At 38.7% G+C, this 16,360-nt stretch overlaps 1 protein-coding gene across 2 annotated transcripts; it reads right to left on the bottom strand.

Annotated features, from left to right (window-relative positions):
* Positions 1-871: 871 nt before the first annotated feature.
* Positions 872-15,648, bottom strand: LOC147331579 (uncharacterized). 2 transcript variants are annotated; one of them, XM_086294389.1, is made up of 9 exons: positions 15,526-15,648; positions 14,168-14,449; positions 13,644-13,955; positions 13,252-13,545; positions 13,069-13,074; positions 4,210-4,248; positions 3,869-3,955; positions 3,513-3,568; positions 872-2,283 (listed from the first exon to the last, which is right to left on the bottom strand). In XM_086294389.1, the coding sequence occupies exons 1-9, from the start codon at positions 15,563-15,565 to the stop codon at positions 1,978-1,980; spliced, it is 1,422 nt and encodes a 473-aa protein (XP_086150515.1). In that variant the 5' UTR covers positions 15,566-15,648; the 3' UTR covers positions 872-1,977. The 2 variants fall into 2 exon arrangements, with proteins under 2 accessions (XP_086150515.1, XP_086150514.1); XM_086294388.1 differs by lacking the exon at positions 13,069-13,074.
* Positions 15,649-16,360: the final 712 nt, after the last annotated feature.

Genomic DNA, 16,360 nt, shown 5'->3' on the forward strand with positions numbered 1-16,360 from the left:
CACACAATATTAAGAAAATGAAGACAATCTTTATTTAATGTTGAATGAAAACAATGATCATCTCTGGTGAAGCGCAATAAGAGAAAGAGAAGACTGAAACCACATCAGTGCATGTTGGGAAAGACCAATAACACTAAGCTCATCTAAAGAAAGAAGGATGAACTTGTATTTATTATGTTGCTCTTTCTTGTTTGTTTTCTCTTCTGTTTTTTTAATCTCCATACAGGTGATCCAGGTGTTGTGTTTGTTTTTCCTTTTTTTTCTTCCCCCCTTTCTCACCATCTCTTCTCCCCGCTCTATTTTTCTTTCTCTCCCTCTCTTTCATTCATTCTTTCTCTCTGTCCTTTCCCCCAGTCATGTCTGTCCTGTCTGTAACATCCGAAAACCAAATAAAATAAATACATGATTATAATAAAGGTCAATCAAATGGACCAATATGGCAAGGCCATGATGATCCAGTTGGTAAAGTAAAGCCGCTTGGCATCTTTCTTGGCCTTCAAACAACAATTCTGATGGCTAAAGATCAAAAAAAAAAAAAAAGAAAGAAAGAAGAATGAACCAAGTCAAAAGCTTTTGTCAGACCTACAACTATCACCACTTTAAGATGACCACGATCGGCAGAGAACACGGGATTTTAAGAGAGCATTAGTTGGGAAGTATTTCAATCTGAAAACCAAGTTTATGCTGTGAGAGGATATGATTATTATTAAGGTACAGAAATAACTGATTATAATTTTTTTCAGTCACTAAATGAAAGAATGTGATTGTGGATAAAAGTGATAGAAATGAGATAAGTGAGATAAAGTGAGGACCACTCAGCAGGGCCTTGAAGTAGAGCCACTCCTCCTCCATGAAAGGAGCCACTGGGAGTTCTAATTGAAAAAGGGAAGGTAGGGAAGAAATTCCCTCTACTCGGGCCGCCCATATTCTTCTCTTCTCTTCACCGGCTCCAGTTAGTTCAAAACGCAGCTGTCAAATCATACTAGTTTTAGTCAACTTACACTGGCTCCCTGTTGAAGATCGTATCAATTTCAAAATTATCTTGCTTACCTTTTAAATTCTAAACAATTTGGCTCCCAGCTATCTGTCTGAACTCCTCCATTTGTATATTCCTAATAGAGCACTAAGATCTTCCAATCAGATGCTCCTGACGCAACCGAGGTCTCGTCTGAAGTCCGGAGGTGATCAGGCCTTTGCTATCGTAGCACCCTGACTCTAGAATAACCTCGCTCCTTATATTTGTTCCTTCGACTCCATCCAGTCATTTAAATTGCATCTTAAAACTTCTTGTTTTAGTCTGGCTTTTAATTCAAACTAGTTGGTAATTTCGTGGCTAGTTATGCTGTTTACCCATATTGTTTTCTCGCCCTCCTTCTTGACTGTTTTTATTCTAACTGTCTTATACTATTGGTCTGACCAACTGCAAAGCACTTTGATCAACTTTGTTGCATTATTATGTGCTATAGAAATAATTTTTGATTTTTGTTGATATCAAGAGTGACACTGTGGTTGTACAGCAGAGTAATGTGTGCACTTTTCCAGATAGATGACATTGAGTGATCGAAAGATAAAAATCAGGACTGTTTAGGATTTTTTAAATCATTGCTTAAATAATATTTACAGTAACCTGAATTTGACTTTTGCTAATGTTAGTTAGCTGAAACACACGTCTACACCCCAGCCCAGGCTGCCTGAGCCAACCCATGATGGGTTTAAACTTGAACAAGTCTAATCCCAAAGTCCAAACAGGCTGGTCAGCGGGAACGCCTGTTCAAACAAAGCAGCATCAAGTGTGCCTTGTATCGCTGGGACTCTACCAGTTGATATCTAAGAGCTCAGTATGGATCAGTGTAAAAAGATCGCAAGTCCTCACATTAGTTGAGTGATTTAACACAGATGTAATGACCTGAATTCTTGGCCATGCAGGTTCTGTAATTTATACATTTCTAACAAGAGAAATGAACTCTAATTCCCGTTTTAGTTTTTTCCCGTCCTTTTGACTCTGGAGTACAAAGACTCCTCTGTAGGTCTGTGTAGCTGATTAACAGATGAGTTGGTCGGATGTTTGCTGAACGTCACAGCAGAATATTTGTAGGCAGAGGAGCTGGGTTTGACAGTCGGTGTCTCACCACCAGCTCTGTTAGACCTGCTTTGAAAGTTGATGGTAGAGTAATGCAGTGAGTCAGGCTGGTTTGGGGGATTCACAGTGAGATAAACTGTGTTTGTTGCAGTTTCTGAGTCTGGATACTCAAGGTGCTCCTGGAACTCTTCATAGATATTCTCCTGCAGGAAAGAATGAAAACACACCGTTGAACAGTTTATATTTGATCTAACAGGAAGCCTTTTCCATGCAAAGCGCAAATAAAATTCCTGGCCAACTCATTTCAATTGTGACTTTTCTTGTGATAACATTATCAAGCAAGATCCAGTTAGCCAGCTGGCTACAACTTAACATTGATGCACTGATCTGGCAATGGTTAGGTCATAATTTCTTGAGCATATTCACACAAGATCATTAAGAAACTGGTTTCCTCTAACAATCACATTTTCATTGGTAAAATGGGCTTCATCACATGAAAGCAAGAAGCAACCCAGCTGAAAAATCCCCACCCAAAAGTGCCAGAAACTTGAGCTTCTCTCCACCTGCACCTTAACCCAAAAGCAAGGTAATCTCCATAAACTACCACGTTATAATGATCACCAATACAGGATTAAAACGCCTGAACAAAAAGTGGTTTTGGTCTCACTGTATAGTTTCTCCAAGTATGACAGCTCTATGGAGGTCCCCGCCTCTCCTCCAGTTGTGCACTGAGCAGTGGCTCCCCACGAGTGTGTGTGCTGAGCCCACTGCTCTACACCCTCTACGCTACAGACTGACCTGCTCACTCCAGCAACAAGTGTGACAAGTGCAATACCCATAGGTTGTGTTTTTATTGTTATCTATTCAAAATGCTGCAGCTGGGAGTTGCTTCTAATTTCGTTGAACATCTGATGTTTAATGACAATAAAAGAATAGTTATCCTGATTCTGACTTTTTACAATTCATCCATATAGATTTTATAGTTAGATCTGTGACAACTCTGACTTGTGTTCCATTTTAAATCAGGTATCTTGAACTGGCTCAAGTCAGACTTCCAGTTCATAAAGATATAGCAGTCCCACCAAGCCTGACTTAACACTCCACAGCTGTGAATGTAAATAGTAGTAAAACTGTAAGACATGTTTAAGAGCTTTATCCAGGCTCTGGATGTGAGTGCGCTGCAGCTGTGTTTTCAAACAAAAACAGCAAGCACTGATGAATTAAAGGTTCTACCTTTTCTAAAGAGAGAAAAATCCTTCATATCTCTGCTTTTCCAACTTAATGCTTAGTTATTGTTACTGTAACAAGCTCAACTGAGGAGTCACTCCCAGCTCAACCATCAGACTTCTGAGGCATTACATTAATAATACTAATACATTACAATGCAATACAGTGAACAGACATGACACATGACACAGCCTAAGTCACTCACCTCTTTTATATTCTGCACAGCTGCTTCATTTCCTGTGTTTTGTAATTTTGAAATTCCTGCCAAACAGAAAAGAAATAGTGCAAATTGATCAAATTTCTACAAATCTCATAAAAATAAATTCAATTTCTTCCACCAGCTCCATGACCTTTAAAGAAAGAACTGTAAGAGTTTCATTGATAATGTAGTATTTACATATTACATATTAAAATATCAATTTCAAAAAGCAAATAAAAATGAATAGAAGCTGCTAACATCATCCTGTCTGCTGTGGGATTTTAGACATCATATGTACAAAACACAGGGAAGGAAGTGATGGTCGTTCTGTGCTCCACAAATGAATAATAAAATGTACTTACGTTTGTAGATAAGGATCAAGACTATCACAAACACCAGCAGCAGCAGCAGCAGCAAAGTGACACAGACGATCACAACAATCACTACATCTGAGGAAATGAAGGCAAACAAAAAGTCAGCATGGCTTTATCTCCCAGACTGTGGACGCTTGTGTAATTTTATTTGAGACTGTAGAGAAATTTAAATGAAACTGTTCTTTTTAAACCTCGTGAACATCTTCACCTCACTCGTGTTCAGCAACAGTTTTAAAACATTAAATGTATGGAATGGGTCTTGGTTGGAACTCAGTTTATCATGTTCGTAGTGACAACCAAGAATTAAAACATTAAGTGTAATCTCTTACCATGACTTTTAGAAGCTGCATCAGGTGCTGTGTTTGCATCTGTTCATGAGGAAAAACGTTTTATTTTCTTCATATAAGACAAACAAATCAAATATAAATGCATATGCAATGTTCAGTCATGTTCGGGGAACAACCAACAAACTCTGAGCCTGGAACCAAAGACAACAGGCAGTGGTGTATTTTCAGAATCAGAATCAGAATCAGAAAGGGGTTTATTGCCAAATGTTGAGCAGGTTTACAACATCAGGAAATTGCTGCGGTGCTTCAGTGCAAACATAGTGTCATAAGTTGCGCTTAAATAGACATGAAAAAATAAAAGTAAGAATAAGAATTAAAAGTGCTACGTAGAAAGATATATGCATGAGATATACATGAGATATATACATGAGAATAAGAATTAAGAGTGTTACGTAGAAAGATATATACATGAGTGCAGGTGGTGATCAGTGCCAAACATGGAATGATGCAGTGACACAGCGTAGGGTCATGTGTTAGTGGCGGGAACAGTCATATGGTTATTGTTCATGTGTCCAACAGCAGAGGGGAAGAAACTGTTCTTATGGCGAGAGGTTCTGGTGCGAATGGACCGGAGCCTCCTACCTGAGGGGAGCAGGTCAAACAGACTGTGTCCAGGGTGAGAAGGGTCAGCTGAGATCCAGGCTGCACGCCGCAGAGTCCTGGAGGTGTACAGGTCCTGCAGAGATGGGAGTCTGCAGCCAATCACCTTCTCAGCAGAGCACACAACACGCTGCAGTCTCTGTTTGTCCCTGATAGTGGCTCCAGCAAACCACACGGTGATGGAGGAGGTGAGGATGGACTCAATGATTGGAGTGTAGAATTGCATCATCGTCCGTGTTGGCAGGTTGAATTTCTTCAGCTGCCTCAGGAAGTACATCCTCTGCTGGGCTTTCTTGATGACGGAGGTGATGGTGGGCTCCCACTTCAGGTCCTGGGTGATGGTGGTACCCAGGAAGCGGAATGAGTCCACAGAGGTGATGGGGGTGTCAGTCAGGATGATGGGGGGGAGTGGGGCTGTGTGCTTTTATAAGAAGCTTGGATAAATAATCTGGGGCATGGCCATTTAGTGCTCTATGTTAAAACAAGAATTTTAAAACGAATTCTAAAATCTATTGGGAGCCAATGTAAATAATATAAAATGGGGGTAATGTGAGCACGCTTGCTAGAGCATGGTAGTAGCCTGGCCGCTGCATTTTGTATAGCTTAGAGGCGAGAAAGAGATGATTTGTCCAAGCTGGTAAACAGGGCGCTACAATAATCTAAACACGATGACACAAATACATGAACAATGTTTTATAATTCAGCTGAGGAACCCATATGTTGGAGTTTAGAAATGTTCCTTAAATGAAAGAAGCAGGAAGGAGGTCCAGAGAAGAATCAAAGCTTACTCCAAGATTTTGAATATTTGACTTGGCAGAAGGAAAGAAAGAGGCAATAACTTGACTGATTTTAGACTGTAGTTCTTAAGGAGCTACAGTCATGGTCTCTGTTTTATTTTTGTTTAAAATAAGGTAATTGTTAGAAAGCCAATCAGAGATTTGAGTTAAACACTGGACTAAGGTGGACAGCCTACCCAGCTGGTGAGGCTTAAAGGACATATGCAGCTGAATGTCATCGGCATAGACATAATAAGATTGAATTATGCCAGCTAAAGGAAGAATATAAAAAGAAAATCATAATAGACCCAAAACTGAACCCTGTGGAACCCCACAGGTTAGGGGGGTAATGTTAGAGGTAAACCTGTCAGTCCTAACAGAAAAGGTCCTATCTGATAATTAGGAAGAAAACCAGGCAGATCCAGATAGGCCAGCCAAAACCTTCAACTTGTTAAGTAGAATTTTATGGTCAATGGTATCAAAGGCAGCATGGTGGTTAGCACTGTTACCTCACAGCGTGGGTTCTCCCCGGGTACTCCGGCTTCCTCCCACAGTCCAAAGACATGCACTTTGTGGGGATAGGTTAATTGAAAAATCTAAATTGCCTATAGGTGAAAATGCAGGAGCGAATGTGAGTGCGAATGATTGTCTATCCCTGTGTGTTAGCACTGCGACAGACATGCGAACTGTCCAGAGTGTACCCCGCCTCTCGCCCTATGACAGCTGGGATAGGCTCCAGCGCCCTGACAAGGATAAGTGGAAGCGAATGGATGGATGGATGGTATCAAAGGCTGCACTGAGGTCAAGCAAAACGATCACAGAACAATCCCCTGCATCAGAAGCCATTAATAAATCATTATAGACCCTTAAGAGAGCAGTCTCAGTGGAGTGATGCTTTTGAAAGCCAGACTGAAAAGGGTCAGCAATCTATAATCTGCATACTAAGGACCTGAACAGATTTTCTACATTTCTTTACAGTAATTTGCTTAAAAATGGCAATTTTGAAATAGGCTGGTAATTACTAGTAGAGCTGTTTTTTCAATAGAGGAGTTACCTCAGCATGTTTAAAATAGGATGGAACACAACCTTGCCTCAGTGTGCTGTTGATGACGGATAGCAATGTGGGACCAATGCTGCTGAGAGTCCCAGACAGGACAAAGGGAAGTAATGGTGAGGATTTCATTTTACCTATCACTGTAATTAAATCATTAAGTGTGATTGGAGAAAAGGAAGTACATGACCCAGGACACCGAGGGGCATCTTCATAAGGGGAGGCACTTTAGGAGATTTTGGATCTCAAGTCCATCACCTTATTTACAAAGTGATGGAGAAAAGTATTACAATCTTAATCAGAAAGTAACTGAGCATGCTGAGTTGGAGGAGAAACAATACTGTTGATGGTATCAAATAGAATTCTTGAGTTATTCTTATGACGATTTATAAGATTATTGAAATAAGAGGATCTAGCCTTTTTCACAGACTCGTTTTATAAGTGAAGAAGATCTTTGAATTGCTCACGATGGACAACCAGACCAGTGAACTTCCAGAGACGCTCTGCTTTCTGACAGGAGCGTCGAAGACCACAAGATTGATTATTTAACCAGGGTGTACGGGACCGAACAGAACAATGCCTAGTTTCAAAAGGAGCAACCTGATGGAGAATGGCAAGATAGTGTTCATTAAAAGAGTTAATGTGGAGCTCAACATCGTCAAAAGAAGTCTTAAAATCAAAAAAGGGAGAACATTTAGAAATAAAAGTCATCAATAAAACGCCTGCGCCTAATAAACCCTTGTGGAAGAGACTCTGAGTTGACAGATACATCAAAAGAGACTGTCTTATGATCGCTAAAAACGACGTCATTTAAATCCAACTGGTCAAGGGAAATGCCATAAGTGAAGACCAAGTCCAGAGTATGCCATGCAGTGTGAGTAGGGGCTGATACATGCTGAACAAAATTAAAAGAGTGCATGATGCTCAGGAATTCCTTAGTTGTACTATTTGATGAGTCCTCTGCATGAATGTTGAAGTCTCAAACAATGATGACCATGACCAGTTTAATAGTGGAAGTTAAAAGTTCTTGCAAGTCTGAAAGAAAAGCTGCAGCAGACCCAGGTGGACGATAAATTAAGATACCGTAGAGGGGCTAATCTCTTCCAATTTTTATCATGATCATCTCGAAAGAATTGTAACAGCTCAAAGAGATCATCTGGCATAAAAATGTCTTTTTAAAAATTACAGCTGTTCCACCTCCTCGTCCAGATATCAGAGGTGCACAGAGAAATGAACAGTCTGCGGGACAAAGCTCTAAAAGACGTGAGACTTCATTCTCACGTTGCCACGTCTCATAAACATGAAGTCAAGCTTCTTTGCACAGAACAAGTCATTTAAAATATAAGACTTGTTGGCAATTGAGCGGGCATCAATTCACTTTTTGCATCCCACCGGGACAGGGGTAGAGTCCGCACAATGTGGTAAGCCACACAGCAAATCAGGGTTCCTACTGCAATGAGCCGTGGCTTTCCATGCTTTCAGGTGACAGCCCGGATGGTAAACACAGGGAGTCGTGGGGATTAATCCAGCTCCAACAAGTTTCTGGCGTATCTTACCAGCAGCAGCCCAAGAGTAAGCCCCTGAAGACCAAGTTCTCTGCTTCCTCCGATGAGGCCTTGGAAGCAAAAAAGAGCTGACCAGCAAGAATGGAGGTAAACCGGGTGCTGCGCCGCGCTCAAACGGCGGTGGGAAAACAACCTTGTTTCGTTGACTCTGAAAATTATCCATAGCAGATTTGATTGCCAATAACGCATGGAGATCATAAATGCGAAGTGCGCTGGACAAAAGTGTAGCAAAGACACTAGCACAACATGAAAAGTAAACAAACAGGGGCCATCTTGCTCATGACAAATGTATACACTTACTAACACAAAATAAACAAAATATAAAGGGCATCAAATACCCACTCAATTATGGAGTAGGAACATGTATGTAGTCAAAGGAGCTTGCAAAGAAAAGCATCTGGACTTCATCTTCACCAGTTTTTTGTCTGAGCAGCAAAAAAACTGGTTCACCCGAAAGATAAAACGCCAAAACACAGACTTAACAATGTGGTGTATGCTGTACAGTGCAGCGAGGAATGCCCAGACCTCTACATTGGAGAGACCAAACAGCCACTTCACAAGCGCATGGCACAACATAGAAGAGCCACCTCCACAGGACAAGACTCAGCAGTCCATCTGCATCTTAAGGATAAAGGACACTCTTTCGAGGATGCCAATGTTCACATTTTGGACAGAGAGGACAGATGGTTTGAAAGAGGAGTGAAAGAAGCCATCTATGTCCACTGTGAGCGACCATCTTTGAACAGAGGCGGGGTTTACGACACCAACTCTCTGCCATCTATAATCCAGTTTTGAGATCCCTTCCCAGACGCCTTAACGCCCACTCACATCCTGGGCCATCTGCCCTCAGGAATTCGCATGATAAGGTGGGGCCAGGTTTCACAATGAACCCACCCGAAACTCTGGCTGATTGTGACCCACACCCAATTCCACACCTTGGCTCAGGCGATTAGAGGATCATCAGGGGGTCCTTTTGTCCCTCTGTGGGGGGTTACTCCCACTAGGTTTATATCTGGGATTCTCCACCATTTGACCTTAGAACTGAAGAAGCTTCTCGGATGAGAGGTGAAACGTCTTCAAGTAACTTAAAGAAGTCCAGACGCTTTTCTTTGCAAACTCCTTTGACTACGATGACCTGGATGACTGAGAACCTTCACAGACAACATGTATGTACATACTTCCTACCCGATGTTGAACACGCTATCAATTCACCATATTCAGTATCCGATCCCGAACCAGCAGACTGAGAGAAAACTTTTTCCATCAGGCAATCAGACTGCTGAACACTTCATAGACACCTCGCCTTCACTACTGGAACTTCAACATTATGCACTCCATACTGTACATTAATGCCACTTGTTTTGCTCAATATCCTACTACCAACCTCTGTGTATTTTATATATTTTATTTTATTGTTTACTCTATTTAATTTGTAATATTACACACACACACACACACACACACACACACACACACACACACACACACACACACACACATATACAGACACGTAAATATACATATTTAGTATACACATTCAGTAAGGCATATACACTCTTATATTGTACATATATTTATTCATATAACTCTCAGATTTAGCCATTCTTATATTTTGCTTGTTCTTATGTTATTGTATTTTTGCACACCTCTGTTGCTTGTGAAGCTCGCACACAAGAATTTCACTCACATGTACTGTACCAGTGTACCTGCACGTGATGTGACACTAAAAGTGATTTAATTTGATTTGATATTCATCATTACCCCCACTTCCCCTCAGTGCTTGTAAACACTCACCCCACACACAAAATAAGAGGAAAAAGAAATGAAAAATCTATGTATAAATATAACGCTAGATAGGAATCTGATATGAATTTGCATAATAATGTATACAATCAGTCATCAATTTCATTAATTTCTTCTTTTTCTAAAAGCAGGTTTTAAAATAAAAAAAACCCAATGTTCCACAGTTTTACTCCACAAATGGAAACACAACAGGTTTTAACTGTTATCATTAAGTCTTCAGATTTCGCCCCAGGTTATTCTCTGTGGAAAACAACATCCTCTGTACATAACAGAGTAACATAACATAACATATCATAATTATACATGTATATAATTTGGCAGTTTTATATTTTATGAATTCCATGAACTTCATGATTTTAGTCTTTAAAAGTAGAACATTAGTGTGGTCTCTAAATCCAGCTTGATTAATGATCCTGATTGCTTTTTTCTGAGGTTTACACAATAGTTACAAAAAAGTTGTGTGTGTGTGTGTTACCTCAGACTTCCACACAGCACTCTAGGTACAGCAACATGAATGACTACTAAAACGCACGGTGATTTATAATGCTAAAAAAGCTTTTGCTCAACTCAGTACAAAGATGCTTTGTGACAGTTTGTGTGCTTTTATGTTGTACCCTGAAATTTTGCATGAAAGACTCGCCTTGAACAACAAGAGACAGTCCTCGTCATTAAAGCCTTTTCTTTTCTTTAAGTGAAACATATGAAATAAAAACCTATATCATTGAGTTCTACTGCTAAACATTTTTTTTGCTTTTAAAACTTTAAAAAAACAACTTTTAAATACATTTCAGATATTTGATTTGGCATGTCTTGAGTTATTATACCAGACACCCTTGCTGATGTAACCCTGCAGTTTGTGTCTCCTCCCACTCATGAACTGAGAATCTTTTGTGTTTTAGATGCATTTGTAAAGTATTGCACCATGGAGCCACTTAAAGAATCACCTTAAATTAAAAACAAAAGAAAGAAAACCCAATATCTTGGAAATTGTTGACTATCAGGGAGCCTACAATGTAATGAAAACCACTGAAGAAGTCCGCAAACTACACTGTGTCAAACCAGTGTCGCTGAAAAAATAGACAATGTTTTATGAATAGGAAGTGTCGTTGTCAGTGTTGCATTACCCTGAAAAATGTGAACTTGATGAGGTTAATTTAAACTACATTTTAAATGACAGAAGACAAAGATTTAAAAAAAGAATTTCAAAACTGAAGCGATGTCAGCGATTTCAGTTGTGGCTGATAATTTCCTGCTATTGCATTTCTGTGGGTTACAGGAGGTGCAGGAAATGAAAACAAAAACAGCAGCAGCTGTACATGCTACTGCTGAGCTGTGTTGCTGTTAGAGTTATGATAACAGAACTGACTTTTTACAGGAATGGGTCTTGGTTGGAAATCAGTTTATCATGTTCGTAGTGAGAACAAACAATTATTTATTTCAGTCACTCCACTTAGAGAACGACCATGTGGTTTAAAATCAAGACTAAGTGTGTTGATCAAGCAGCAAACTTTGGGGATAATAAATGATGCCAATGTGGAACTAACACAATCTATAGTTCCTCTAATAGACTATGTGCACCTTAGCATATGCTGCTTCCGGTGGGAAAACTGTATAGCGCTTTGTTTCCAGTGCGATATTCATGCCTTGTTTACAGTCAGGTTTCCCAAAACAAGTCAACCAAATGGATGAATCAACAGCAATTTACATTTCTCTCAAGGTTCAAACCTTTGTAGAAAGATAAGTCCAGTATTATTGAATGAAACCAAAGATCAAACCCAGTTTTCAGGTCCAGAGCATGGGAATAGAGCAGCTGCGAGAGAATTCAACACTAATGAATCAGAAGTCCAACTTTTTGCGCTTCCTCTGCCTTTTGGATGCTACCGCAGGTGCCTTTGAAAAACGTTTCGTCGGCATTGTGTTTATTGGGGGGAAACTTACAAACATACAGTATTGCACTTCAGAGTCACACTGCTAGCGATCGATGTAGCGATTCTGTACAGGAGAGACGGCACGGAGGAGATCGACAATGATCTACAACTGATTAGGAAGCAGAACACAATGCACTGTAAAAAAAATAAAAATGCAAAAGTGCACTAATAAAAATCAGCGAAATAGCGAGGCCGCAAAAGGTGAACCATGTTATAGTGAAGGACCGCTGTAATTTTGAAGGTAAGTCACAACATACCCTTTGTAAATACTAATGTGTAAAACCCTTTACCAGCAATCGTTCATTTTTTGTGTGGCTTTTTTTCACGGTTTGTTAACATGCTGTGTAGGTGTGTACTTGACTAGCTGATATCGACATAACGGGGGAACATCTGGTTTGACTATTGTTCACCTTTAGCTTGAATACTGAACATTTGCCTGTTTAAATCATAATAACTGTCACTATACAGAGATGTGCTTCTGAATGTGGACGATGTGTCTTCTGATTCTGTAATGCAGTTCTGCTTTTGTTGAGTGGTGTAAACAAACAATCGATTGCACACTCTTCAAACATCAAAATTGATCATTAGATTTTTTATGACACAGCAATGGTGATTGTTCCCACCTTCTGCTCTTTGTATTTTGGACATGATTTTGGAGTCCGTCTTCACAGTAGCAACTGACTGCAAAATAAAGTTACGGGAAATGTACAACTGTACATCCGGTCTTAAAACAGGGACGGCTGCTACTAAAAATCCCTTTCTTCACATCAGCTGTATGCGGGTAACTCTTTTTAAAATAATAATTGGATTTCTCACAGTTAGCAGCTGCTGTGACTGCAGCACCTTTTGTGTGGTGCAGATCATCCACGTTTGCACTATTTCATTAGTACATTTATAGCATTATAGTCCTTCTCAGCATTGATGAACAGATATTTGTGTGTTGCAGTCATATAGTTCAAAATTGCAGCTTGCTAGAATTAACTAATAATTTTGCACTCCATCATATTATGTAAGTATGATCACCTCTGGTTCCAAAAAACAACCTGACGGTGTCCAAAATCCAAACATTCAGACTTTTAAAAAGTTTAGAAAGAAACAGATGACAGGTCAGTGGACACATCCATCTTTCATGTTTGGGCAAACTTTAGCTTTTTACGTTAGAAACTAAGTTTAAATATGTTTTAAGAATTCCTGTCATGGAACTCCTTTTGTGGTTTACTGTACATCTCAAAGTGACTCATTTTGTTGATAGTCCTTACGGAATTATTATAATTTGAAATAATATAAAAATCGTGACTCACCTACAGTCAGGAACAATCTGCCAAAGAAAACGTTGCTTGTTTGGTTGTCGGGTCTTTCTGCTCCACACCAGTATGTCCCACTGTCATCTAATGTTATTTCTCTCATTGTTATAGTAAGGTTATTCTTTCTATGGTTATCATTCATAGAAAACCTGTTTATGTTGTTTATGAGAGGCTTACATATAGATGACTCGTCTCCCTTACAGAAAAATTTTTTAAGTGAGGAGATATCCTGTTTGTATTTACACCAGTAGGTGAAGTTCTGTCCAACAGTGGCTGATTTCTTTATTGCATCTATAGGAGTAGAAAATAGAAAAAAAGAAAAACATGATATATTTGAGACTTGTTTTTGTGTATTTGAAACTCAGAAGCTGAAAATGCGTAATACTCACATAGGGGCGCTGGGGTTAAGAGGTTAATTTTTACTTGTTTGAGTGAAAATCTTCCCTTATTTGATACCACTGCGCACCAGTAGACACCAGTATCCCATTGGGACACATGACTGATAGAGGCGCTAAAGCCATGGCTGGTGAGAATAATTAATCCTTTCGACTTTTGAGGATGATTTTTTAATAAAATATCTTCACAGGTGAAATTGTTCTGTCTGCAGAAAAACGTGAACCCAGACATGTAATCATCTCCAGGAGAGTCACATGTTTTCTTGTACAAAATGAGATTCAGTGTTCGTTGGCAGCTCTCAAGCTCTGTAAACAAAACAGTGAAATCAAATATTTGTCATCTTATGAGGACTTGGAATGCTTCTTTCATGTTCAAATTAATTTTCCTAAGTCTTTTGGCAATGATTTGAAATACATGGGGAATAGATCTCTTAGGTCTCTCATGATCCAGTTCATTTTTATAATACTACTACTACTACTACTAATAATAATAATGATAGACGTGCTACATTTCTTACCAGGTTCTGGTTCCTCGTCTTTTCTGTCAGTCGAATTTGATCTTCGGTTTAATTTACACTTATCTTTAAGGTCTTTAATGGCTGCCTGGTGATTTTTCCTATTTGTATCATGGTAAAATCTGCCTTCAGTTTCCCACACATCTTTCTCAGAGCTTTGAATGGTTGTTTCATTGGAATCGACTATATCATTGTCTTGATGTGATTTATTTATTTCAGGATATTTGCAGGTGTCTTGAAACCATCCTTGGTGACATGCTTTCATTCCAAAGCTGACCTCACAACCTGCAAATCAAAGAAACTGTTATATTACATCATGTTCTCCAAAAGGAATCTCATTCTCATTTTACACTGTCAGCTACACGCAGTCCGGTTTGATCTTAACCTCTATAGTGTCTCACGTTTGATATGTGAGATTTTGTGACTTCTATATCATCAGTGTGAGTCCTCTTGAAAAATCTAAAAAAAAATGTGCATAATACATTTTTAAGTAATAAACAGAAAAAAATGCCAGAATTAGCAAATATACAAATTAAAGTATTTCTTCAATTGTCAGAAAGTTTAATAAATGCTCCAGTTAAAAAAAATATTCTGGTAATCATTTCATGGTTCAGACATAAGTGAAACTGCCCTTCCAGTCCAGCACGTCTCAGTTTTTCTGGACCTAATAAAGAAATGCTGTCAGCACAAATATTTGAGCTTATATTGTAAGAAATAATTAATAATAATAATAATAAAAAAGTGACAGAAAAATGTACGTCCTATAATTATAAAACAGAAATGGTTTGTTAATGCAGAGATTGTTTTCTTTTACTGTGAACCCATTTTTTTCACATAAAAAAAACTAAAGATAGACATTTGTGTCACAGAAATTACTAGATTTTTACTAGATAGTAGATGAAGTGATGAAGAAGAATGAAAGGCATTATTTAGTATTTCTTATCCCACAGAAATAATATATTTGCACCACAGTGATATGTTTAACATGATGATTTTTATAAAATTTGCACATATTAAGAATTGTCCCTGCACCACATGTAAATGTTTAAATTCATCATTAATTGTGTGTTTATGATTATCACAACTGTGTGTATGTGACAGCAAACTTTTAAGTAAATTAAAATATTGTACACTGTCTTTTCAAAATTATTGTTCAGTTTGTGAGTCTGAGTATTTTATTATTTGCAGCTGGATTTCCTTCAGGTTCACTGTCAGACTGTTTCTACATACAGTTTGCATCCCTTTAGTGTTAAGCGGTCTTAAAAAAGATTACACCACATCAAAAATATGTTTGTTATATATAATATTATACATTCAGATAAACTCTGAGTGTTAATGTGTTAGCAAATGAATGTTTGTACCTGTTGTTATTGAGAGGACGAGTAGCAGCAGAAACTTCATTATCTGGTTTTGGATGTTTGTTTAAGATCTTGAAGTCTGAATTATTTATCTGCGGTTTGTTTCCTGATGTCTTTTCCCCTCCTCAGGCCGTTGGTCTGCAGTGATCTTTCATTAATTTCGGTTTTAAGTTACCTAAAATCTTCCTGCCCCACTTTTCAATCTGTCCATTTTTTTTGTCTTAAACAGCTCCTTCCGCTTTGTATGTTGCTTCCTCTAATTGGTGGTAAACAGGAAATAAATGGCGTGTGTGGTGGAGAATCATATCACGCTTTGATTAACAGGAAGTCTTGAAACTGCGTGACAAAAATAGCAGTTTGTAGGTATTATAGAAAACTGCTTTTATCAGTTAGAAGGAGACGGGTTTCTTTTGTTTGCACAGTTCAGTAATGTAAACTGAGCCTCATGGATTTCAACATATAAAGGCGGCTCCTGTTTGACAGTACTAAGCTAACTTTATGGGGGAAATAAAAGTCTGCAACTATACTACTATACTATAAATATAGTAGTAGTAAAGCTGTAGTAATATTAATATTATGATGAATTGTACGTATGATTAATATAAATGTATCTATGATGGTTCTGCTGGTTTCCCAATCTACCAGCTTGCATCGTTCATTAAATTTTCAAACTAATTTTGAAGAACTTTTTTCCGTCTAGATCGACAAATGACATGTTAATTTAACTGCTGATTGCTGTGCAACTGCTGTGCAACTGCTGTGCAACTGCTGTGCAACTCCGACATGGCAAAAAAGAAACCAGCCCTGGCATTTTTGGTCCAGACGGCCCATCATACTT

Source organism: Aulonocara sp. 'chitande type north' Nkhata Bay, linkage group LG5 (genome assembly GCF_057382095.1).
Source record: "Aulonocara sp. 'chitande type north' Nkhata Bay isolate Kocher_YH1m ecotype deep benthic linkage group LG5, A_spYH_male_GT1.1, whole genome shotgun sequence".
In the NCBI taxonomy this organism is placed as follows: domain Eukaryota; kingdom Metazoa; phylum Chordata; class Actinopteri; order Cichliformes; family Cichlidae; genus Aulonocara; species Aulonocara sp. 'chitande type north' Nkhata Bay.

Bases quoted from the DNA above. Each gene is read 5' to 3' on its own strand.
- LOC147331579 (XM_086294389.1), bottom strand. From the start codon at position 15,565: ATGAAGTTTCTGCTGCTACTCGTCCTCTCAATAACAACAG. The intron at 13,546-13,643 runs GTGAGTATTACG...CTACTCCTATAG, and splicing joins CTTAACCCCAGCGCCCCTAT to ATGCAATAAAGAAATCAGCC. The intron at 3,956-4,209 runs GTAAGAGATTAC...TCATTTCCTCAG, and splicing joins TGCAGCTTCTAAAAGTCATG to ATGTAGTGATTGTTGTGATC.